We start from the raw sequence: 24,990 nt of genomic DNA on the forward strand, positions 1-24,990 counted from the left end.
AGTCAACTCCTCTCTCGCACCAGCCTCCCTGCTCCGTGCTGTGAATTCCCACTTGCCCTGTGTTGAGCCAGCTCTAGACTGAGGCTCTCTTCTCCCTGCAGTAACTTCTGATTCGAATCTGCCTTTATGGCTTTGACTACACCACAGCTCAGGGGTTTTTTTGAAACACTCCAGTTGCATTTTGCTTTGTTCTCAAGTTTCTAACTAAAATAATAAAATAACGAACAAATTAGAGTAAGAACTGTGTGTATGTGTGTGTATATATATGTATATTGATTTCTGCCATTCTTTTAGTATTATTAATTTAAAGATAAGATAAAGTACAGATTCATTAGCAATTCACTTACAGTAAGTAAGCTTTCTCATTCCCATTATAACTTTATCATGTTATATTTTTAAAAACTATTTCTGAAGCTTCTAATTGTGACATGTCTATGTAGACATGATGTCTTTTCTTCTCTTAAGGTGTTAGAAATGAGAAATGCAGAAAGCCAAGTGGTCCCTGAAGACCCGCGTTTCCTTAATGAAAACACCAGTGCCCCAGTTCCTCATGGGGAATCTGCGCGTCGGTCTTCACACAGTGAATTGCCTCACACTGAACTTTCCAATCAGACTCCTTACACGCTGAACTTCAGCTTTGAAGAACTGAACACGCTTGGTCTGGATGAAGGCGCCCCACGTCACAGTAATCTAAGTTGGCAGGTATGTACTGCATGGCATGTGTCATTGTGTTGAAGAGTGAGGGCAGTATTCAGTTCTCCTGAGACTCCAGTAATATGCTAATGCGGTCACTCAGAGAGTGCTTAACAAGTACCCAGTGGGCAGGATGGAGGAGTGCCTTCACTCGGGCACCTGTGCTCCTCTGGAAAGGGACATTCAGTAAAACAGGGAAAAATAAGAGGTTTTGAAAATTGACAAGAACTGTGAAAATAATGTAGGGCGGTGGTGTGGAGAGTAGGAAGGAGCTGGGCTGCAGTGCTCAGGGTGTCGGCAGAAGGTCGCTCATCAGCGCCTGAAGCACATCTTCACTGGGCAGGTAGCCCCATGTCATCCCAGCAGCCTGCCCCGTAGTTTGATTTTCCAGGACTCAGGCACTCCTTCTGGGTGTCGTGCTCCCTTTGTTACCTGCCATTCGGCATAGGTGAGGTCTCCCTTGGATGTTCTCAGAAGAGGGAGGACAGGTGAGAAGCAGGAGCAGAAACACGAGTGAGAGACATATGCGGAGGAGTAAGCAAAATAAGGAGAAAACCGAGTAGAAACAGCAGGGTACAGAAGCTAGCAAGGGAGGGAACGGGATGATCAAAGGAAACGCTGCTGAGGAGCCGTGGTGTTTAGGAAGAGCAGCACCGGGCAGGTCTACCATTCTCAAGAGGGTTTTTTTGGCATTAAAAATATTTTTTTCATCCTTTTTCTCCTTACTATCTTCTTTCTTTAAGTTGAGAAAGCATTTTATTATTGAATATTAAGTCAGATAAAAGTTACTTATTTTATAATAAACTAAGCCCACACTTTATTCTTTTATCTGTTTCAGCAGTTCCTTTCATTTCCCTAGGATTCCTTTTAAAACTTCCTAAGAAATCTCAGCCTCAGCTCTACTATTCCCACCTGTGACCTGAAGGCCCATTGCTTCCCATGCTGCAGTGTGAGCCTCAGAATGTTCTTCAGTCTTAGGATCCCTTTATACTCTTAAAAATTATTGAGAACCCAAACAACTTTTCTTTATATAAATTTTACTATAAATACTTACTGTGTTAGAAATATAAACCAAAATTTTTTTCTAAATATTTATTCATTTATTTAAAAATAAACTAAATTACATGTTAAGATAAATAATATTTTTCTGAAGCATGACTATTTTCTAAAACAAAACAAAACAAAATTTAGCGAGAATGGGGTTGTTTTGCACGTCTCTTCAGCGCCTGGCCTCGTGGAAGAACACGGGGTCTTGAGTGTGCTGCTTTGAGTGCTGCTGTGTCTCGTGCCTGTCTTTTTGGAGTGCCACAGGCACCCTTGGAGGAGGCAGGTAACTTGTCAAGGGCGCACTCTGCCTTGGGAGCAGCTGGAGATGGCGCTGTCCTGCGCATCTCCGACCATTTCCCTGGGGCCTTCTCAAGGTCCAGGACCCTCCACAGAGCAGGCTTCACCCTGCTTCTTGTCCATGATCAGCCTTTGCTCTCACCCCTTCCTAAATTCTTAGGATGACTGCTTCTTCCATAGCCCACTGATGTTTCCCAATCTGTACTTTGTTTACTGCTAATTTATTAGCTTTTGTAGGATCTAAATCAATTTTAATCCTAAAACTTTATATTGAAACTCAGACTTCTAAAATCATTTCATTTTCTGTGTTCACTGCAGCCCACCTTCTGGCCTCGTGGCTCTCGTTGAAGTTACTAGAAACTTTATCTTCTCTGTTACACTCTATTCCTTTTAAATCCTCTCCCTTTGACACTTTGAGTACATTTTCTTCCTCTGGATTGAAATTTGACAGAGACTTCCATGTCGCACAGTTGGGGCAGGTTCTCTCCATCATGCCTTGAACACGCAAGTGTCTTGTCTTGAGCTGTGTCTTAACTGCCCTTGTCCTTCATTCCTCCAGGAGGGGTTCATATCAGTGAGGGTGACTTTTACCTTAAATAAAATTTCAAAGTTTGAGGCTATAAAAACAAGTGCTAATATTATTTGTTAATATAATCTTTAATTATACTTTTAAATATTAATAAATTACTTTTATTAAAATTTACATAAAACTTTCTAATAATAGTAGAATTAGTCATAAGTTCACAGCTTTTGTCAAGATGCGTTAGGTAGAATTCTTTTAAAAGAATCTGGGATTTTGATGACTTAAAATTGTTAGTGTACATATATATTTTCTAAATTGATGTTTGTTATGTCTTTTTTTTTTTTTTTCTGGCTTATTTGAATTCTTAATTTTTTTTTTCTGTCTTCACAGTCACAAACTCGCAGAACCCCAAGTCTTTCGAGTCTCAATTCCCAGGATTCCAGTATTGAAATTTCAAAGCTTACTGATAAGGTGCAGGCCGAGTATAGAGATGCGTATAGAGAATATATTGCTCAGATGTCCCAGTTAGAAGGGGGCACGGGGTCTGCAACAATTAGTGGCAGATCTTCTCCACATAGCACATATTACATGGGTCAGAGTTCATCAGGGGGCTCTATCCATTCTAATCTAGAACAAGAAAAGGGGAAGGAAAGTGAGCCAAAGCAAGAGGATGGGAGGAAGTCATTTTTAATGAAGAGGGGGGATGTTATAGATTATTCATCATCAGGGGTTTCCACTAATGATGCCTCACCCCTGGATCCCATTACTGAAGAGGATGAAAAATCTGACCAGTCAGGCAGTAAGCTGCTTCCAGGCAAGAAATCCTCAGAAAGGTCCAGTCTCTTCCAGACAGATTTGAAGCTTAAGGGAAGTGGACTGCGCTATCAGAAACTGCCAAGTGATGAAGATGAATCTGGTGCAGAAGAATCAGATAATACTCCACTGCTTAAAGATGACAAAGATAAAAAAGCTGAAGGCAAGGCAGAGAGAGCATCCAAGTCTCCAGAACACAGTGCCGAGCCGATCAGAACCTTCATTAAAGCTAAGGAATACTTATCAGATGCCCTTCTTGACAAAAAGGATTCATCAGATTCAGGAGTGAGATCCAGCGAAAGCTCTCCCAATCACTCTCTGCACAATGAAGCAGCGGATGATTCTCAGCTTGAAAAGGCAAACCTCATAGAGCTGGAGGATGACAGTCACAGTGGGAAGAGGGGGATACCACATAGTTTGAGTGGCCTGCAAGATCCAGTTATAGCTCGGATGTCCATTTGCTCAGAAGATAAGAAGAGCCCCTCGGAGTGTAGCCTGATAGCTAGCAGCCCTGAAGAGAGCTGGCCTGCCTGCCAGAAGGCCTACAACCTGAATCGAACCCCGAGCACTGTGACTCTGAACAACAACACCACCCCAGCTAATAGAGCCAATCAAAATTTTGATGAAATGGAGGGAATGAGGGAGACTTCTCAAGTCATTTTGAGGCCTGGGTCTAGTCCCAACCCAACTGCTATTCATAATGAAAATCTAAAAAGCATGACGCATAAGCGTAGCCAGCGTTCAAGTTACACGAGGCTCTCGAAAGATTCTCCAGAGCTCCATGCAGTGGCGCCTTCTGATAGTACAGGTTTTGGAGAAGAAAGAGAAAGCATTCTTTAAGAAAAGCCAGGAAAAGTGGAATAGTATTACTATACTTATGACAAAATTGTCCTGCATTTTGAAACCATCATGTACATCACCTGTATGCATTTCATTTACAGTTTGTCAGTAGATGGTCAAGCCTTTGGTAAAAGAAGTATGTGCTTTCCAACAGACGACAGCCCAAGAAATGACAGTTCCCCAGTCAGCCTCTGTTGTCTCTGTATTTAGCAACTTAAATCTCACTATTATGCCTGTCGTTGGCACATAACTCCATAAAAATTTTTGAGATAAAATCATACTATAAACATAGATCAGAAATATTTTGTTGAATTTAAAGGGCTTAATTTGCAAAAGAAAAAACTAGTGATCCCTTTTGTAGAACATTCATTCATCAAACATTTGAGGAAAATCATGCTGTTAGGTGAAGCAGAAGCAAATTTTGTTTTTAAGGGGCATAATCTAGGAAAGAATTTACATATTTTGGAATAACCCAGATAGTAAAGGTGAATGAATACTTAGTAGATTGAGAACCAGTGTTCTGTACAGTGACAAATTACTTATCGAAGAGGTTTTAAATTCTAAGTAGAACTATATAATATAGAACAAGAAGGGCTTTAAAAATTGATAAGAAAGTGAGCCAACAGTACCCAAAGTAGAATAAGTGGGCCATTGTGAGCTGTTAGGAGAAAAGGTGGGGGATGGACCAATAACCTCCACATTTTCTGGGTTCTCTTTTCTTCAAATCCCAGCACCATCCACCTGTGACCTGAAGCCCCTCCAGTCTGTTCTGCAGCTCTTAAATTGTATGCCCAACTTTTCTTAGAGAGCTTTGCAGTGAGAGGGAAAGAAACATGAATTCTTTCTCTGGAGAATTAGGGGTACAGGGGTAACAGGTAATAATAACTATTGATGAAATGAGTGCGTGAAGAAATTAGGTTAGTGACAAATGACAAGGCGATATTTAATTAGATAAAACAGAATCATTTCTATATTAGGCAGAATTTACTTCATATCTTCCTAAATCAGCATGTTAATTCCAGGGGAAGATTATAAAAAAATAATACACATTTAAAAAAATTAAAGACCTGTAATAAAGCAAGAACTAAAAAACTAAAACTAATACAACTATGAAACTGTAAACTTTCAATTTATTGTTAGCAGAGAAAAAGAATGATCACATATAAGTTTTATGTAGACTAGAAATGTATAGCCTGTCATCATGCATTGAAATTTTTTGTCATTTTAACATAACTTCTTTATGTAGAATTAATCTGGCAGTAGATCCTAATAAGTCACAGGTAGGATTGTAGATGGTGAGATCACAGAGGTGTGATTACCTAGCTGTAGTGTTATATTGGTGATGTTTACCGCTTAATTTTATTAATATGCTAATCAGATTATTTACATGCCCAATCACTGTGCAGATAGCTTTTTGGTGTTTCATTGCCTTGATGTTTGATTATCATGGAGCACTTTCATGAAGTGTTTATTCTGCAGCATGATCTTTAACAAATATTTTAAGTGTTTAAAAAGGCAGACATTTATATGTTGAAGTTTTAATATTCTAACATTTATAGTGTTTGTTTTCAATATTGTGTAATTAGTAAATATTTCAGAAGCAGAGTTTTGTTCCTTTTTAGGAGAGAGGTTGCAGCTTACTGTCATTGGGGAAAATATTCTCTATATTGTTGTGAAATTAATACTGGAGTATTAAGTGTACAAATAGACTTAGAAAATAATAAAAAATTGCATGCTATTCTGACTCATGGATTTGTACTCACTACAGTGACAATGATTCACTTTTTGATTAAAATAAAGTAACGCGTGTGTGTGTTGTCACATGTCTAAAGTTTGTAAGGACTTTAGGTTCACATACAGTCACATAGTTGGCAGAGTATTACAAACTGCCCCCATGAGTCTTCCTGAGAGAATCTGGCTCTGAAATCCCAGTGCGTCAACAGTGCTTTCCAGAATCTGCAGGGCCCAAGAGCATGTTGGTACCAAGAGCACTGCGTGGTGCTTTTCTGCAGCTCCAAGGGGCAGGTCATCCAGATCCCTGGAGGATATCAGCTTATTACATGAATGTTCTGGATAAGTTTGCTTTTTCACACTGGTGCAGAAATTGACAAACCAGATGGATTATTGAGTCACCATCATCCCTTTGAGTCTGTGTCGATGTGTTTGTATCTGTATCTATTTATAATGCATAGCTCAGTCTGATTCACATGTGTGCACAACTCTTCTTTAAGCTGGATGAACAATGATAGAAAATTGGTGCTACAGACCTGCTGATCCCTGAGGTCCTGCCTCATTTAGAGTGTTGTATTTTAGGAACCATTGTACCTCCACCGTAGGCCTCAGGTCTGTTGGTGCAGCATAACATCAAGCCAGACCTGCTCACCTTGGCCTTACGGAGTGCAGCCTGGGAGTACACCTCTTCCATGGAGAAGACTGGAAATGAAAGAAACTATTGGTATTTTTCAATTGAGACAACTTCATGGTGCTGGGTGTGCTAAGGATCAGCTTTCTCATACTGGAAATTTAAGCATCCATAACTGTACCAACATTTTCAGTATTAAAAGGAAAATCTGTCTTCATGTTATATTTTACTTCTGTGAGTTTTATTATATAGTGGTCAGAATGATTTTAATTGCCTAGCCAAGTAATTTTAGAATATGTTCACTAGAATTCTTGAGAACTTTAGATTATTTGCATGCTGTGGTGCTGCAGTAAAATGTATTTATAGTCATTTTTTTCTTACAAATACTAATCATTAGGAATTTTTTAATGAAATTAAATTCTTTTTCTTCTGGCTAAAATACTAAATTTAAGATGTTTTAAGACCACATAGTTTTTGACTACACCAGGAATTCTCAGCCTGTTTTAGAAATGTCCCGGAGTTTACAGATTCCCGAATTCCTGGCTAACTCCTGAGTAAACCACCTCCATTGCTAGGACAAGAGAGAACTAGAGGGCACTGCTCCCTTTGTTTCCTGGGTGAGTGACCTTGGGGAATAAACAGGCAGAATGGAGGGGGCAATAAGATCGACGTTTTTGGCAAACACCTGAGACTGGGCAGCAGGCTCCTTTGTCCCCCAGCTTCTCTCGGGGACCTGCTGATGCCAGCACAGGGAAGCAACAGTAGAGGTGCTTTGTGCCTAGGGTGGGGTGCAGCGTGGAAGGGCCTGGCCAGACTGTCGGGAATAATTGCACCATTAGTTTCCAGGTTGTGGTACCCCCTGCCATTCCCTCAGAATGTAAGCATAGGCCGTGATTATACAATGAACTGGAAAAACAGAACTGTATCCATAGCAGCGAGCCAGCACTGGATGGTTCTTAACTGACTCGTCACTTATCAAAGGTTGAGAATCCCTGGTTGAGATAGATTGATTAGAGACTTCAAAATCTTACGTAATTCTAAACCCTTTCATACCTAGGAAGAAAATGCTGTTCTTGAGATAGATAGATCTTCAGAGGATCCAGTTTAAATTAAGGTATGTAAAAAAAAGTGAGTTTTCAAGGTCTACTAGTTTTAAGCTAGCTATTAAAAAACAATTCTCACCAACTATAGAATTTGTATTTTCATCACTTTACCACATAGATAAGAAGCATCTAGAATGATTGCTAGGAATTAACCGTGATCACCCACATGGTCAGAGCTTTTCAGAGAGGAGTGGCAAGTCAGAGCCCTGCCGCTTCCTCAGTGTCTGCGGCTTGGGCTGTGGGCAGGAGGCTTCACAGGTGCTTCTGGAATTTGGACTGGAACCCTTTTTGAGTGGGGCCTCAATGACTGTAGAATGAACACTGTCCTGGTTTTCCAGTACAATGAAGTGTTCTAGAAAATGACGTAAGAGTAGACGGGTGCCCACCTGTAATCCCAGGGACTCAGGAGACTGAGGTAGGAGCATGGCAAGTTTGAGGCCAGCCTCAGCAACTTGGTGAGACCCTGTCTCAAAAAGGGCCAGGGATGTAGCTCAGTACTAGAGTGCCCCTGGGTTCAACCCTCAGTACCAAAAAAACAAAACAAAAAAACACAGGGAGGTAGTCAAGAAGGAAGAAAGGCCCCACATGTTCCTTGGCTTGAAATGGGATCTCTTCCTGGTAAGAGCACTGTACAAAGAGACTCTCCTGCGTGGGAAATGCGGTGAACGCTCCTGATCTGCCAAGCATCGCAGCCTAGCAACAGCATGACCAGGATGTCCTGGGCAGGGCAGCTGCTGCTTCTGCTGCTGCTCAGCATTGTGAGGGAACGTGTAGCCACGTATCACTAGCCCAGGAGAAGATCTGCATTCAAAGTTCCAAGGAGGGTTTCCACCCAGTGTACCATTGTAAAGTTGGAAGATCCTAAGAGGGACCATCTGCTTTTCCAAAACAGTGGGACCTAACTGGATGCAAGAAGCATCAATGACGTGATGCTGTGAAATAGTGAAAGCACACATGATCTGAATCTGCCCTTGGAGTACCAGCAGTCACGAGGGGTCATGGGTTCACCCAAGTCCTGCCCTCTCTGGTCCTTTGTAGGGCTGTTTATTTTAGTGGTGTGTTTTAGGAGACCTTCTTAATTCTGCTGGATATCTAGCAAGATAAGGAATAACATATCAAGATGAATTAGTAAACCACAAATAAATGAGATTGTTTTAAAAATGTAGGACTGTAAACTCCTTATCCAAATTAAGGTGTTTGAAATAATTAAGGTTGTCTTGATTATTCACTACCATTTTCTAATTCTAACACTTTATACTCATTTACTTCATTTTCTTTCAAGGCAACAGGGACTCTAGACCCTAATGCCCTGCCCATAGACCCACGCAACACCTCTCTCATTTCTCCTGACTGTTCGGTAAACTTCTTGCAGCCCCCTTCCTCACCAAACGGGGTGAAGAAGACGCAGCCTGCCTCCGTGACCGCGCTATCCTGTTGGCTGGACGGGAGACCGATGTCCACCTCTACTGGGTTTTTTTGTTTTCAGTAGTTATAGAATTTAAACTAGTTTTAGTGAAGTTTTCTTTTACGAAATTTTAGGTAAAAGCTTAAATGTATAGCAAAAAAGCATGTAAATAATCTACAAAACCTGACATTTCAGGTCTCACAGCATCTTCTTAGTCAGATGTCTAATAAAAATTTAGATGGTTATTTTCAAAATCATAGTTCTTGACACTTGCACTTTTAGCTGTATTTCTGAGCACATGTAGACTGCATATTGTTATACTTTATGCAAATTAAACTTTATTTGAGAGGTTTTTTTTTTTTTTTAGTTCTTTTGGTTTTCCTCCCTTTTACCTGAGTTCTTTCCAGTCTTTTTGTGTTGACGGCCCCTCCCCCAGTTGCCTTATGCTCGTCCCTTATACAGGAGAGTGACAAACCTCAGTGAGCGTTCGGAACAAACCCTGGATTTCAGAGAGCCTGTGCATGTCAGTACGTGCTTGAGTGAGTTAACGAAGCACATCTAAACCAAGGCAGCAGAACTGGGGGAGTCTGTCCCCAGATCCTCCATGGTGTCTGAGGTACTGATGGCGAAGGCCTTGAACTGCCTGTGCTGCAGCTCTTTATCGGCCTCCCTCCCTCTCGGTTTATGCCCTCCCTGTCATGAGTCTTCCTGTTGGTGATGCCAGTGATCCTTCAGGAAATAATGCCATGCTGTGTTAACACCCCAGGGATGGGTCCCCCCAGCCCATCTCATAGGCTCTGTCATTATAAAGTGCTAAGTGGGGTGTCCTACAGGGACATACTTGAACGTCCTCCTGTGTGCCTTAGGTCCTCTGGTTGGTCCTTCAGAGAGATTTCCACCTTATAAATCAACATCATTCTAGAATCAATCTAAAATGGTTGATTTTGTATCTTACATTAGAATATGTTCTAGTACATATGTTGAAATATGTCCATAGGCTAAAATATGTTCAAGTACAACTTAGCTATGGTGAGCATGTTTTCTCTGAGCCCCAAATTGAGATATGTAGTGAGAATATTTACTACCAGGACCATTACAGAGTCTGAGACGGAGTTTACCCTATCTAGTTCAGTTTTTTCCACCTGAAACTCTACCTCAGGTCGGTTGTTATTTTCAGTGACCACCCCACCCATCTGTATCATCTCCCACCCCAAACCACAGATTGACCTAGAAAAGCGTGTGATACTGGGATTCTGTATTGAATATTTTATAATGAGTGGGCCACTATGTATCTGAAAATTCATCATGTTGAGGTTGGTGAACCACCGTAGCAACAGTCCCCAGATCTCACTGACAAGTACATCTGAAGTCTACTTCCTATTTGTGTAAATCTGGCACACCCAAGTTCACACCAAGATGCAGGACCTGGCTGCCTCTCTTGGGGCTCCACCATCCTCCAAGGTCGTGGAGCCCCGTGGTACGGCCTGTGCCGTCAGTCCACGGGAGAAGGGGCAGGGGCTGACATTGGCCACGGTACACCTCGTGCTTTCTGCCCCTGTCCACGAGTGGCTGTGTGCCCTGGAGGAAGGGACCACCCAGGTGAGCACTGAGAGGCGCTGTGAATTATCCATCGCCCTTCAACGTGGTGGCTCACCTAGTGTCAAACACTAACAGCAGTTGACTCTGTTGGTGTTTCTTACCTGTTACTTCAGTGTGCAGTTTTTATCCTGCTAGGAAAGAGTTAGAATCAGGCGCCTGACTGGGAGAAGGCCTCTCCGGGGGCAGTTCTCCATTCGCCGGTCCTTCCCATGCTTCTGGGAAGCTTCACGTTCTTACGGTGGGGCGCAGGGTGCAGGGAGGCTGGGGTGAGGCTGAGGGTGCAGCAAGGCAGAGTTTCCCAGCTCCTAGGATTCCTTTCATTCCAAGAATTCTCGGGCCATCAAACCCACCCAGAACCTGCTTGAATTTGAGATTTGATTACAAATATTGATAACATGAACCTTCTATTGCTACCGATTCTTTACCCCAGCCCCTCCCCGGCCCAAAGCAATGACAATGGTGAGTCAGGGTGCTCCTGGTAGGCTTCCCCCCCACCTGCCCTTACCCCAATCTGAAGCAGGGATGGTCCTTAGTGACTGAGCACTCCTCCCCCAGAAATGCAGCTCCCAGCACCAGAGAGGCCAGTGGGGTAGGGCACTGTCTGCATTTTTGTTTTTAAACTCTTCTGCCATCTAACTCTATGAACCACTTCCCAGGGTTGGGCTTTTTTGTTTTGTTTTGTATCAGAATTTCTTTAATTCTAAGATGCATTAGGGTTTTCTTTTTGACCTATCTGAAAGTAGACTGTATTTTACAATTAATAGACGTGATGGCAGCATATTTTTCTTAATAATTCCTAAAGTAATAAGACACCCTACATTTGACAGTGTCTTTCGTGGATTTAATAAAACATGATATTATTTTAATGTATGGCATAGTCACATTCAGTTGTATCTTTAGCAATATAATGGGCTAATGGTGATTTATATCCAGCTGATCCTTCAAATTCAAATTTTCATGCTGAGTATTTTATCAATTATTTCTCATTCTGCATTCATTTGGATATTTGAAGTATCACTATGCATTTATTATAATAAAAATACCTGTGTGCCTGACAATGTTCTAAGACCTTTAATACATATAAGCTAATTTAATTTTCATGACAATCTCATAATAGTTATGACTATACTCAATTCATGACTGAGAAACTGAGACACAGAGAGTGTTAAGTGGTTTCCCAAAGTCACACAGCTCCTAAGTGGCAGAGCCAGGGTTCTGGCCCAGGCAGCATGGCTCTATAATGCCCACTCTTGAGACAATATTTGTTTTTAGTGTTCTTTACCAGTTATGGATGAGTCAATTCTTACATTTTTCCAAGGTATGTTTAAATTCTAGCTTTATTTGTTGTAACACCAGCAGCAGCATTGTCTACTTGTTTAAAATAGGGTTTACCAATAGCTAAGTACTAGAGAGGATGTGGGGGAAAAGGAACATTATTACACTGTTGATGGGACTGTAAATTAGTACAAGTACTATGGAAATCAGCATGGAGGTTCCTCAAAAGACTCAGCACGGAACCCCATGACCCAGCTATATCACTCCTCGGTACTTATCCTAATAAATTAGGGTCATCTTACTACAGTGATGCATGCACGACCATGTTTATAGAGCACAATTCCCAATAACCAAATGATAGAACCAGCTTAGGTGACCATCAGTGGATGAATGGATAAAGAAAATAAGGTATATATGCCCAATGGAGTTTTATTCAGCCATAAAGAAAAATGAAATGTCATTTGCAGGGAAATGGATAGAACTTGAGAACACTATATTAAGCAAAGTGAACCAAACTCAGAAGGCCAAGGGACGCATGTTTTCTCTCACATGTAAAAGCTAGAGAGGGAAGAGGAAAAGAAAGATGGTGGGGAGCAGGTGGGAGGGTCTCATAAAACTCGAAGGGGGAGCAGTAAAGGGTCTGGGGGAAAGAGGGGAGGGAGAGGGGGAGTATCGGGGAATTATATTGCTATATTGTGTGCATGTACAAATATGTAACAACAAATCTCACCATTATGTGCAACTATAATGCACCAATAAAAATGTGGACAAAAATAAAAATAGACTGGGTTTTTTCAAAGTGCAGTTTTAGAAAAGTAAGTCTCTTAAAATTTATAACCATGTGAATTACATTTATAGAGAAAAAGAATCTTGATATTTTTAACATCAAATATCTCTGTTCCTACCAATTATTTTGGAACGACATTTAATTTTTGGTTAAAAAGGTAATAACTTTATTTTTATGTCCTTTATCCCACTATTATTCATGGGTTAGACCACTGTATTAAAATTTTTACATAATTCTGAATATATTTGTGGTTTATGCAGTCTTATTGTTGTCTGGCTCTCAACACTTGCCCTTTATTATGCCAGTTTGTCAGACTGGTGTGTTAGATTATAATCCTAAATGTCACTATGTATTTTCTTTATACTTTACTATTGAACAGTATTAGTGCTTAATAAATGTTAATAGATAATATCTATTTTAAAAAATAATTGCAGAGTTATTTTTTTTTAAAGTAATTTTGGTCACTGTGTCCTAAGGAAAGAAAAAAGGAGGCAAATGGGGACCCTTTCCCTTCATGGTGACAAAACTGTCACCAAAGCTAAGAAACCATCAGACCCGTCAACAGTGACAGGCCTGAGACGGCCTGGCGACTTCAGTTTCATTCTCACCATGCAAGGGCTTGCCCGAAGCCAGAGCTGCCTGTCACGTGGGTTGATTCAGAAGTGCTAATGGCCAATCAAGTTAGTATCATGATCACCCCGGTTCCGGTGAGCAGCTGAGGACAGGCACGAAAGTCAGACCGGCTACCCAGCGCAGCGGGCTTCTACACCTGTCCTCTAAGACCCTGGCATCGTCCTCCTTACCTTTCTTTTTGAGAAGAGTGACGATTCAGGAGTTGGACCCCCTCGCCAAGGTCACCCGGCGAGTGAACAGAGCAGCTCCCAGCCTGAGGCTCCGCCCGCAGTTGCCCCCGCGCTCCTGGGCCCCGCGGTGCTTCCCTGACTCTGCGCTTTGCGCTTTGCCGCTGGAAGTCCTGCCGCACACCGGTCCTCCAGCGTGGGCTTCGTTGCTCAGCGCCAGGTTTTCTCATCGCCTTTGCTCCCCCTTCCCCCAGGATACCCCGCTCCCCTGCCTCGCTGCCTGCAGCTGGGAGTCCAGACCTGGGGCCCTCCTGGCCTCGAATGACTCCCCACATGCCTCTGGCTACACCGTCCTAGCTGACGGGTCTCCTGAGCTCGGGTTCACTGGCACCCACCTAACTAACTGGAACAGCTTTAAACGGTCTCTGGGAACGTGTTCGATTTTACATTAGCAGATAATCGATTTGATCAAACCCATCATGGAATGAGTGGCTCCACTGGTCAGTAAGTTGCGTTGGGCACAGAACTGAGTGACAGGCCTGAGCTATTTGTGTATCAAATGATCACTTGTTTGTTGGCCTCGGGCTCTTCATCTACTAAAGATGCGCTCGATGAAGGGAAGGAAGGTGACTCTCCTTCCCCGCAACCGTTTCCCAGTCCCTAATAACCCTCCCTCCATGTTCAGGTCATCCTTTTATGTTCGTTTCCGCATATAAGAGAAAACATGTGATGTGACACCTGTATTTCTGAGTCTGGCTTTTTCACTTAACATCCTTCGGCTTCATCCATTTTCCTGCAAATAACGAGATCTCTTTCTTCTTTATGGCCGAAAAACACTCCGCTGCGTGTATATGTCATATTTTCTTTATTCACCCCTCCGTTGATGGGCACCTTGCTGATGCCAAGCCTTGGCTAACCTGGCAGTGCCACCATGAACATGGGCTTGCAGGTGTCTCTTTTGTAAGCTGACTTTGCTTTCAGATATGTACCCAGAAGTGGCTTAGCTGCATCATATGGTGGTTCTATTCTTAGTTTTTTTGAGACACCTCTATACTATTTTCCATAGTGGCTGTACTAATTTACCTTCCCACCAACAGCATATAAGGGTTCTTTTTCTCCACATCCTTACCAACACTAATTTTTAAAATTTTTATTGATAATCGCCATTCTAACTGAGGTGAGATTTGGATTAAGAGTAGTCATTTCCACATCTGGTATTGGAACAACCAGATATCCACATGCCCCCCTCCAGATACCTAGATATAACTCTCAGACTTTGCACGAAAGATTAACTCAGAGGGATCATATATCTAAATGTAAAATGCAAAACATAAGAGAAAATCAACATGACCTTGGATTTGATGATGATTTTATATACAATATCAAAAGCATAATCCATAAAACAAGGTTGCAGGTAAACAACTCAGAACAATGAATGAACCCTGGGAGAGGCAAGCAAAGATGAAAGGAGATAAAGAGTAAAGGGGGGTTGTTGAGTGCACTGATGGAGGATGGGAGAGCAGTTACTGAGATCAGGGGTCTCTGATGCCCTCGTGGCTGTGGCATGCCCAGTGCCTGGAAATGTTTCTGCACAAGGGCACAGGATGCCTAGCTGCTGTGGCAATGCCCTGCATGAGGAAGCTCTGCAAGAGCCCTATCAGCTCTGACCTTGATGTCAGGCACACACTCCCGGGAAGGAAGGAACACGTATGATAACATCTACAATGTTCCACCAGCTCCCTTCTCCAGTTCCTGCCTGCCATACAGTGACTTTAAACAATGAACTTTCTTGAGAGCTACACAAAGCTCCTAACATTGCACTTTGCAACTGTGGATTGCAACTGCGGAAAAGCTGCGTAGATGTCCAGATTTCTGTAACTTTCCTGGATACAAAGAATAATACTTGCAGAGTCTTTAACCTGACAATGAGACATATATAAATAAAGGTTGCTGGCGTAACTCTTCAGATCTGCATCTCCATCACAGTGCAGGCTCCTCCTGATCCCAGCTTAATCTTCAAGATCTGTGTCTGTGAATCTTTATTTTCCAATCCCCCTTCACCCCTCACTGGACCCAAGAGTTTGGTCACGCTGGTGGCAACAGGGGATGGAAGTAGAAGAGGAAAAGAGGAAGAGGGCAGCCTTCAACGAGTCTACCTCCGCCCCAATCTAGAAATCTATCCATTTAAGACCATCCGAATCCTAGACTTCCTGCAAGCCCAACACCACGAAACCTTTCCAGGCTACTTGGGCTTCATTTTCCTATTTATTCATTTAAAAAATTTCTACAGCGATTAAAATAACTAACATACAACCTCATATGTGATTATGCTGTACCCTCTTATTTTAGAATTTTATATGTGTGTTCACCAGAAATTTTGAAATCCTTATTCAGGGTTCATGTTTTCTTGCTGTTTTATTTATTTATTTTTTTCTTCCCATATAAAAGCTCAGTACTCAGGTACAGAAAAGAGAATGTAAGTGCTTTTAAAAAAGAAGAAAGTGAGGGCTGGGGAGATAGCTCAGTTGGTAGAGTGCTTGCGTTGCAAGCACAAAGCCCTAGGTTCGTTTCCCTGGTACCACAAAAAAAAAAAAAAAAAAAAAAAAAAAAAAAGAGGGAGGGATCTAGAACAGGAGCCTGTGAAGGTAGAAAAGAGCCATAGAGTGATAATCAGCAGGAAGATTCCTGGGCACCTGTGTTGCAGGGATGGCCCCTCCGCCTGGCCCTGTGCTTGCCCTCTCCAGAGAATCCTCCAGAGCTTGCAGCATCCGTTTTGTGAATTCCTCCATGAAGCATACGAGGACATAGCTTTCTTTAACAAATTCTTCATGTAACAATAATTCCAACAAAGGCTAGCCATTCAAGTGCTTTATAACTGCAAGTGTGCTTTATAACTTCTGTTAGGTTTCAGAATTACAAAATTTGTGTAAGTATAAATTACATGGAAATTATGGCAAAGAGAATAGAAAATGGAAGAATCGATTAGGGAAATAAAGATCATTTTCTATCTCCTCCGGAGAGGGGTTTTCGCCATGCTGTTTTACCTTTTGGGTTTTTCTTAAAAGTATTGTGAAATTTTAGAGCACACCACAGAACTGTAACTGAAAATTAAAAGTGATCAAAATTCAAATATTTTGTAAATGGTTTTTGGATCATTTCTGCCATTGCTCCCCAACTCTCGCAGAATTAAGAAGGAATATAAAACATTGCCTGAAATTCAGTGTGATGGTTCATTTCATGTGTCAGCTCAGCTGTGGGGTGCCCAGGCATTTGGTCAACCATTATTCTGGCCATTTCTGTGCAAGTGTTTTTGGATGAGATTACGACTAAATTGATAAACTGAGTAAAGTGGACCTAATCAACTGAAGTCCTGAATAGAACAAAAAGGCTGAGTAAGGGGACTCCTGCTGCCCGACAACTTGAATTGGGGCACTGGTGTCCCTAGCCTTTGGACTTGGACTGAAATATTGGTTTCTTTTGCGTCTTGGACCTTCCAGCTTTGGGACTGGAAGTCATACCCTTGCAATCCTAGTTCTCAGGTCTGACTCAGACGAGAACTACACATCGGCTGTCTAGCTTTTTGGCTTCTCAACTGCAGATCTTGGGATCTCTCAGCCACAAGTCAATTTCTTAGAATACCCACTCCAATTCTCATGTACACGCATGCACGCACGTGCGTGCGTGCACACACACACATCCCTCATTAGTTCTGTTTCTCTGAAGAACTTGACTTTGGTATTGAGAGGAATCTCATTTTAAGAATGAATTTTCTTTTTTTTTTTTTAATTTAGTCTTAACTTTATTTATTTATTTTTTAACATTTGTATTTGTTCTAACGGGTTATACCTGACAGTAGAATGCATTTTGACAGATTGTACACAAATGGAGCATAACTTCTCATTCCTCTGATTGCACATGGTGCTGAGTTCCACCAGTAGTGAAATCATACATGTGTAGAGGGTCATAATGTCTGTCCCATTCCACTGTCCTTCCCATTTGCACCGCCCACCCCTCCCTCACTCCCCTCCGCATAATCCAAAGTTCCTTCATTCTTCCCTCCCCACCCCCCACCATGAATCAGCATCCACTTATCAGAGAAAACATTCCACCCTTGATTTTTTTGGATTGACCTATTTCACTTAGCATGATAGTCTCTGGTTCCATTCATTTACCTGAAAATACCTTAATTTCATTCTCCTTTAAGGCTGAACAATATTCCATTGTGTATATGTACCACATTTTCTTTATCCATTCATCTCTTGAGGGGGATGAGTTTTCTGAATGGTGCTGAATAGGTTTGGAGATGGGGAGAAAATTCATGTAAGTGTGGGTTTATCTCTCCAGTCTTATTAGATTTGAAGATACTAATGGCTCTTGCCATTAGCAAAGAGAACACTGATAGTTCACAGTATGGTCTGGCAATAAAGATACGCAAAAAATCATCACTGGATTCTCCCAATCAACCACTTACAAAATGTAAAGATTTGAGTGAGGGGGCTGGGGTTGTAGCTCAGAGGTAGAGTACTTGCCTAGCATGTGTGAGGTACTGGGTTCAATTCTTAACACTGCATGTAAATAAAATAAAGGTCCATTGACAACTAAGAAAATATTGAAAAAAAAAGATCTGGGTGAGTGTGTGTATATGATACCTTCTAACATTTTTGGCATACTGATAAGAGTTGAGATTGGCTGGCTGTTCCTAGTGTCACTGGACAAAGTGGGGAAAGAAAAGAGATTTTAAGTCCCAGTTCAGATGCTGCACAGATGACCTAAATCTTCTGTGTGTGCTCTCAAGGAAAGCTGTATCTCTTGTAGTCACAGGGCTGAGATTGCTGAAAATCAAATGCAGAATCTCATCCTGCCACTGGCTGAATTGCAATGCAAATCGTACTCCCCATCTTTCAGGGTGTCTGCTATTAAAGTGACAGCATTGATTGGAAGAGGCTGGGACCCTGAAAGTTGGAATGGAGATATGTGGGACGACCCTGACGAAGCCAGGGTTCTGAGCACCTGTGTTCTCGTGTCTTCTTTGCCAGTGGAATAGCCTCTCTCCAACGTCCAACAGAACTAACTCTTCGTGGCCTGAGGAATTGACAGAGTCCTCTCCCAAGAGAGTTGCTGTGCAAGACAATGTTGACTCTTCTCAGGACCCCAACCCTACTCTTTGCTTCGAGATCCCTAAAGGTGGGGTACAAAGTATAACCCATGAGGAAATATGCTGCAATCCAAAATAACTATTCAACTTTTCTAATTCATACAGATGGAAGTCTGGGAAATACATATGTGGATGGATATTAAGGGCGTGGGATAATGTAAAAGAGACATAAAGTCGGATCATGTCAAATTATTTGACATAGGCTCACCAAACAGATCTGCATTAGATGTTGTAGCTTGGGAAGTTCAGAAGGCTTTACTGGTTTGACTGGTTTGTTGGCTGAAACAGAACAAAGGATGACCCAGTGAGCAAGTTGCAAATGCTAGACCAGGTAGATATTTCTTACTGTCAGAATAATAAGGCAAGCATCAGTGTTATTTCAGCAAGGTTAAGAAATAGAAGCTGCCAGCATCTTGGAAGTCTCTTACATGCCTCTTCTGGAAGTACCCTTAAGTACCATTGCCTTGACTTTTGTGTAATCATTTCCTCTCTTTCCTTTGTGGTTTTCCACCTACATATTTATCCTGAGCAATTTTACCTGGCTCCCCTCTTGTATGAATACAGCATACTGCTAACATTTATCCTGACTTGCCTTTCACAGGCACTCTTGTGAAGCTTATTTCTGACGATGTACATCATTACAATTCATTAATTTTTACTGCAGAGAATAGTCTATTGGACAAATATTTATAATTTTTCTATTTACCTTGTTGGATATTTGGGTTGCTTCCAATTTTGATGGACATGGTTGTATGGATATGTGTTCACATGTGTCCACACATATGAATGTGTGGTTATATGTGCCTACATGCTGTCATGTGCAAGAGTGTGGGTCTACACTTTTTATGTACAAAGTTCTAGATTTGAGTTATATATATTAAAAAAAAACATACTTTTATAATCAGAAGGAATATGCAAAAAAAGAAAAAATCTTTAAGGTTTCCTGCCTCCCTAGCTCCCAGGTAAGTCTATACTTCCAGTACTTGAAGATGTCAAACCCTGACAAAGGCCCCTGGGGAGCTTGGGAGGTCTGGTTGGAAACAGAACAAAGCCAGGACTCCATCAGCTGCCAAGCACTCAGCTCTCCTGCAGCCTCAGAATCCCTCCACCTGCAGTGAGCCAGCAAGTCACCTGCCTCAAGCCTATCCCTTCTGCTCCAGGCTGGGCAGCAATGTGGAAGGAGCCTCCTGCTCAGCTGTCCTGTGCAATATCAAATTTTAATGACCTTCCATGGTCGTTCAAGGCCCTGTGGAATCTGGTTCCAACTGACTCCTGTGCAGGTTGACTCCTCAGCCTAAGCTGTCCACTTACCTAGCGGTTCTTGCAGATCACACAAATTTTCAGGAAGCCACGTGTACACAGTCCTTAGCTCTGAGTCTGCCTTCCCTCCTCCTCCTCTTTCCTTCTTCAGGATTGAAACACTGTCCCTTCTAGGCACAATATTGTCTATTGAAAGGCAATAGAAAACCACCCTTGAGACTTAAAAACCTACACAACTCACTGAAGTGTTCATTCGGGCAGTGTGCAAGGCACAAGGCCAAGGCCAACTTGAATGTGGGGTGTAGCAAGTTCACAGAATTTATTACTAAAAACACTGCCATAGGCTAAAAATACCTGAATCTCAGGAATTTTAGGTACCTACAATGAATGCTCAGTTATTAAGAATGTTCTTGTATAACTCATAGAAACAGAAGAATCCTGAGTTTAGCAATACCCAGAAGCGTAAAGGATTCCAAAAGGGCTTCAGAGATTCTAGTCCAACACCCTCAATTTGTAAATTGAAAAATTCAGGCTCAAAGTGTTTTCCAGCATGTTGCGACTTGTTTTAACTTGCAGCAACATTAATCTCATCGGTGTCTAAATTAATCCTGTTCTAGCAGCCTTAAAAAATAGAAGGCATTATTATGCATTGGCTTAAAAGAAAATGACCATTATTTGGAGCCAAGAATTAATATGGAGGTTTGTGCTTATGTGAAATCAATTTCTCATATAAAATTAAAATGCATTAAAAAGGGACTTGCTTGGAATAAAATGACATCAAATGTGAGTGTGGCATGCAAATTAAATTGGTATAGAAGATATTAGTGATGATCCAAATAAAAAGTCAGTCACTCACAGGATCATGAAATAAGTAAGATCAGTGAATTTAGCAAAATGACAAGTCCTGAGAGAAAAACTTTGAAGGCATATTGTGCTCCAAAGTGCACCTTGTACACAAGGTAAGACTTTTAAAAATCTGGACCATGAATTTGAGTTACTAGTGTTCTGGTCTTTTAAAGGAAACTGGGCAAAAATAGCATATATTTGAGAAAAACAGTTGATGATGAAAGGTGGTGTTTTCTCTGTGACCTAGAAGCAGAGTGTCAAAGTTTGGACTGGAAAATTATAACATTCCCCAGATCCCAAGAAGTGCACACATCAAAAGCACAAATAGAGAGCACATTGCCTTGTCCTGCCAACATCTGCGGTATTGTCACAATCCTTCCATTTCTAAGTGCACATGTCCTGAAGCAGGTGAAGTGCGCATCATAGCATGGAGCGTGGTTGGAGGCCACTGGGGGCTACAGGCTGCTGGCCTCACCATGGTGCAGGCCTGGTTGAAAGTGGGTATGCTGAGCAACAGTTTCTGGACAAGGTCTGTTATCAGGCCTACCACTGAGCCACTCTCTTGGAATGTTCTGCAGAAGTCAGGGTAGCAAGTGTTGTGTACAAAAACTGGATCTGTGGTTCAATGCGTTTGGAATATCCAATTAAATAGGTTACTAGGAATTTGTTAGAACTTTTAACTATTAATTTTGAAACTCCAAGAAAAGAAAATGTTATATAATCTCTTTTAAATATCTTCTGTGCCTAACCCTTCTCTGCACTGACTCCCCCATCCCCAGTAACACATAGGACAGCATTCCATAGAATGTCCCCTGAAGGGCCTTGATTAATTAAGGTCTTTCCTCTGAATGACTTTTGGCAATTTCCATAAATCAGATCCATGAAACATTTAAAAACTCTGATGCTACTGTTTAATTGCAAAAGAAGAACACCATCCAAGGTTTTCTTCAGAAAGTGGTATACTCATCTGAGTGAGTCTGAATTCAAATGACTGACTCCCTGTTGAGAACAGGAGAACAATCAAGGGCGTTTCTTTCCATCCTGACAGAGGTGTCAACCCACAAGGATAAAGGGCACAGGTAAAATAGGTTACCTCACTTGACTCTTTCCTACGAAGCCACTAGAGGAGATGCTCCAGCAAAACAAGGCAGTAAAACAAGAAAGAGGCACGTAGAAGTCAAGATTATCCCATAGGGTCAACCCACATTAGCAGCCATGCATCCAGACTGAGGCAGAAATCTTCGTGGGAAAAATAAAAGAAAAAGAAAAAAAAAAAAAAAAAAAAAAAAAAAAAAAGGAACTGATATATTTGGGTATTTGGGTGTATGAAAAAATCAATAAACAGGAGACAGATGTAGTGGAAATTTGGGGGGAAATAAGTTTATTAGAAAGAAGACATATGAGCCAGGCGCAATGGCAAATGCCTGTAATCCCAGTGACTTGGGAGGTTGAGGCTCACCATTGCAAGTCCCTGGGCAGCCTCAGCAACTTAGCAAGATGCTGCCCCAAAATAAAAAATAAAAAAGACTGGGGATGTAGTCCCTGGGTTCCAATCACCCGTTAAACAAAACCACAATTGAGCAAACATGAAAATCAGCTTTAAAAACACTGACACTATATGCAACAAAGGCATGAACTTGGCTTGCCACTTGGTTCAATGCAATTGATTATAACTGCTTGGAAAGATACGCCGGGGGAAGTGTGCATACATTTGTGACGTTAGGGAAGCCTCGGCTTCATCTACTCTGGGACAGGAGGGTCAGTGCGCGCACTGTTCAGCCAGGCGGAGGTAAACAGGAGGAGGCCCGCAGAGCTGAAGGCGCGGCCTCGGGGAGCGAGGTGACCGCCGAGCGGGGTGGGCGGGAGACCGTTGTTTTCCATTCGGGGCCTGTTAGGGTTATTCGGACTTAAAATACATGTTCATGTGTCACCTTGATTAAAAATGAAAATGCAAACAAAAGTTACACATCTAAGACCATCCAGGTCTCTTTCCTTCGGACCTCCTCGACTGTTGAGGCCGGTCGCGGAGCGCACCGCGCCGCCCTTGCTCTGCACCTCAGAGTGCCAGGAGGGTGGCACCGCCAGGGGGCGGCACCACCAGGAGGGTGGCATCACCACCAGGGGCCTCTTTTACCACATGGGGGTCACATGATCTGGCCAGAAGCTGCCTCCTACATATTTTTTAAAATTTTATTTATTTTTATTTTCCTGCCACACATTTGAAGTTCGCCTAAGATTTCCCTGCATATGGCGAGCGGTGGCCTCGCCCGAGCCACACACAGCCTGTGACCTCCGCTTGGCCAGGCAGCGGAGTCTCGGCCAATCACCAGCGGCTGTTCGACCCTCTTCAAACCAGACAGACGGGAGTTGAACCAATTGGCGGTCTCTGCCTCTCACTTCCGGCTGCCTACATCACTTCCTGTTCTCTGGCTATAAAACCCACCCCGGTGGCGGGCAGCGCGTGTTCTCCCGTGCCCCGTGGTTTCGAGCTCCCGAAGCCAGTGAAGATCTTCAAACTGGGATTTGTTGGACCCCCCCCTCCGCCCCCGGGTTTGAACCAGGGACACAGGGACATCTACCTCTGCTACGGCCCAACCTTAAAACAAAACAAAACTTGAGACTGGGTCTAAGTGGCTGAGGCTGACCTGGAACCTGCAGCCCTCTGCCTCCCGTGTAGCCGGGGTTAAGGACCTGAGCTCCCCGGCCGCGCAGCTCTGCGTTTTAACCCAGGGTGGGCCACCTGGAGACGCACGGGCAGGAGAAGGTGGGGGTCCCGTTACACGGCTCGCCTTCCCTGGGTCGCTGAGGCCGAGCCCCTAGCTTCACAGCCTCCTTTCCTCGCTGAGCGGTTGGGAGGTGGAACGTAGGGCCTCGGACCCAAGACTCCCGAAGACTTGCCTCTGTGCCTCTCCTAAGGAGGCTCCCAAGCCCTGCAGTAGGACCTGCGGTCTTCCCGTCCAGACCTTGCTGAAGGAGGCGCGCTAGGTCAGGAGCGCGCTGGACCAAGTCGGGATGTAGCGGGGGCAGCGGGAAGGATGACAACTTTTTTTTTTTTTTTTTTTGTTATCCTCAGAATCTTTTTTTTTTTTAAGTAAAATATTTTTTATTTTTACAGACACATTTTGATTGATTGTATATGAAAAGTGAAAAGGCACCCAGATAAACCACTCCTGATGCGGATGCAGAACTCACACCAGAGATTTTATTGGGCAGAGGAACAGTGTCTGCCCTGAGAGAGCGCGAGAGAGAGCACGTGAGAGCGAGCATGACCGGGGATCTTCGCTCAAGTTGTTGAATATCCTGGGCTAAGTACGATGGGCCAATCGCTGAGCAGGGAAAAGTCACAGGCTGTGGGTTAAGCCAATGGCTGTCGAGCACAGGCTGACAGGTGGACCAGTGGCTGGCTAGGATGGCAGACTGACAGCTGGGGTGCTGCCATGCCTCCTTGCCTTTCCCCAGCAGGTGTGTCCTGCACCCAACCCCCCAATGAAGGAGCCCCACTGAGGTTGTAGTGTGCTCTGATCTTAGGCAGCCTGAGGCCCAAGGCAAAAACCATACTGCTGGGCAAACCCAGCGCCCGTCTGCTGCTTACTGTGGCCAGCCAACACCTGGTGGGTTCACATGGGCAGAGCTCTGTGTGGACAGCTTGGGACCTGCCATGCTGCAACTTCCCACTGGGTAGCCCACGACAGCCCACTGAGCACTACAGTACACAAATGGGGTACAACTTTTCATTTCTATGGTTGTATACAATGTAGATTCACACCATTTATGTAATCATACATATATATAGGGTAATACTGTTTCATTCTACTGTTTTTCCATCCCCACCCCCTCCCACCCCTTTTTTCTCTACACCATCCAAAGTTCCTTCATTCTTCTCTTCCCCCCATCACCCCTCCTGGTTGTATATTGTCATGCACTTATCAGAGAAAACATTCAATCTTTGATTTTTTGTGCTTGGCCTATTTCACTTAGCATGATATTTTCCAGCTTCATCCATTTACCAGCAAATGCCATAATTTTATTCTTCTTTATGGCTGAGTAATATTACACAGTTATATATACCACAGTTTCTTTATCCATTCGTCAATTGAAGGGCATATAGGTTGATTCCATAGTCTAGCTATTGTGAATTGAGCTGCTATGAACATTGATGTGGCTGTATCACTGTAGTATGCTGAT

At 42.7% G+C, this 24,990-nt stretch overlaps 1 protein-coding gene across 9 annotated transcripts in view; it reads left to right on the forward strand.

Annotated features, from left to right (window-relative positions):
- KIDINS220 (kinase D interacting substrate 220) overlaps positions 1–9,374 on the forward strand; it is a 97,759-nt gene extending 88,385 nt beyond the window's left edge. For 8 of the 9 annotated variants that reach the window (XM_079110792.1, XM_079110794.1, XM_079110796.1 and 5 more), the window contains 2 exons: positions 466–702; positions 2,951–6,797. In XM_079110792.1, coding sequence (XP_078966918.1) covers positions 466–702; positions 2,951–4,213 — 1,500 coding nt within the window. In that variant the 3' untranslated portion in view covers positions 4,214–6,797. Of the gene's footprint in view, positions 1–465; positions 703–2,950; positions 6,798–7,632; positions 7,690–8,960 lie in introns of those variants that run through there. The other variant, XM_079110800.1, reaches the window with a different exon arrangement.
- The last annotated feature ends 15,616 nt before the right edge of the window (positions 9,375–24,990 follow it).

This window comes from Sciurus vulgaris (assembly GCF_902686455.1).
Source record: "Sciurus vulgaris genome assembly, chromosome: 14".
NCBI lineage: Eukaryota > Metazoa > Chordata > Mammalia > Rodentia > Sciuridae > Sciurus > Sciurus vulgaris.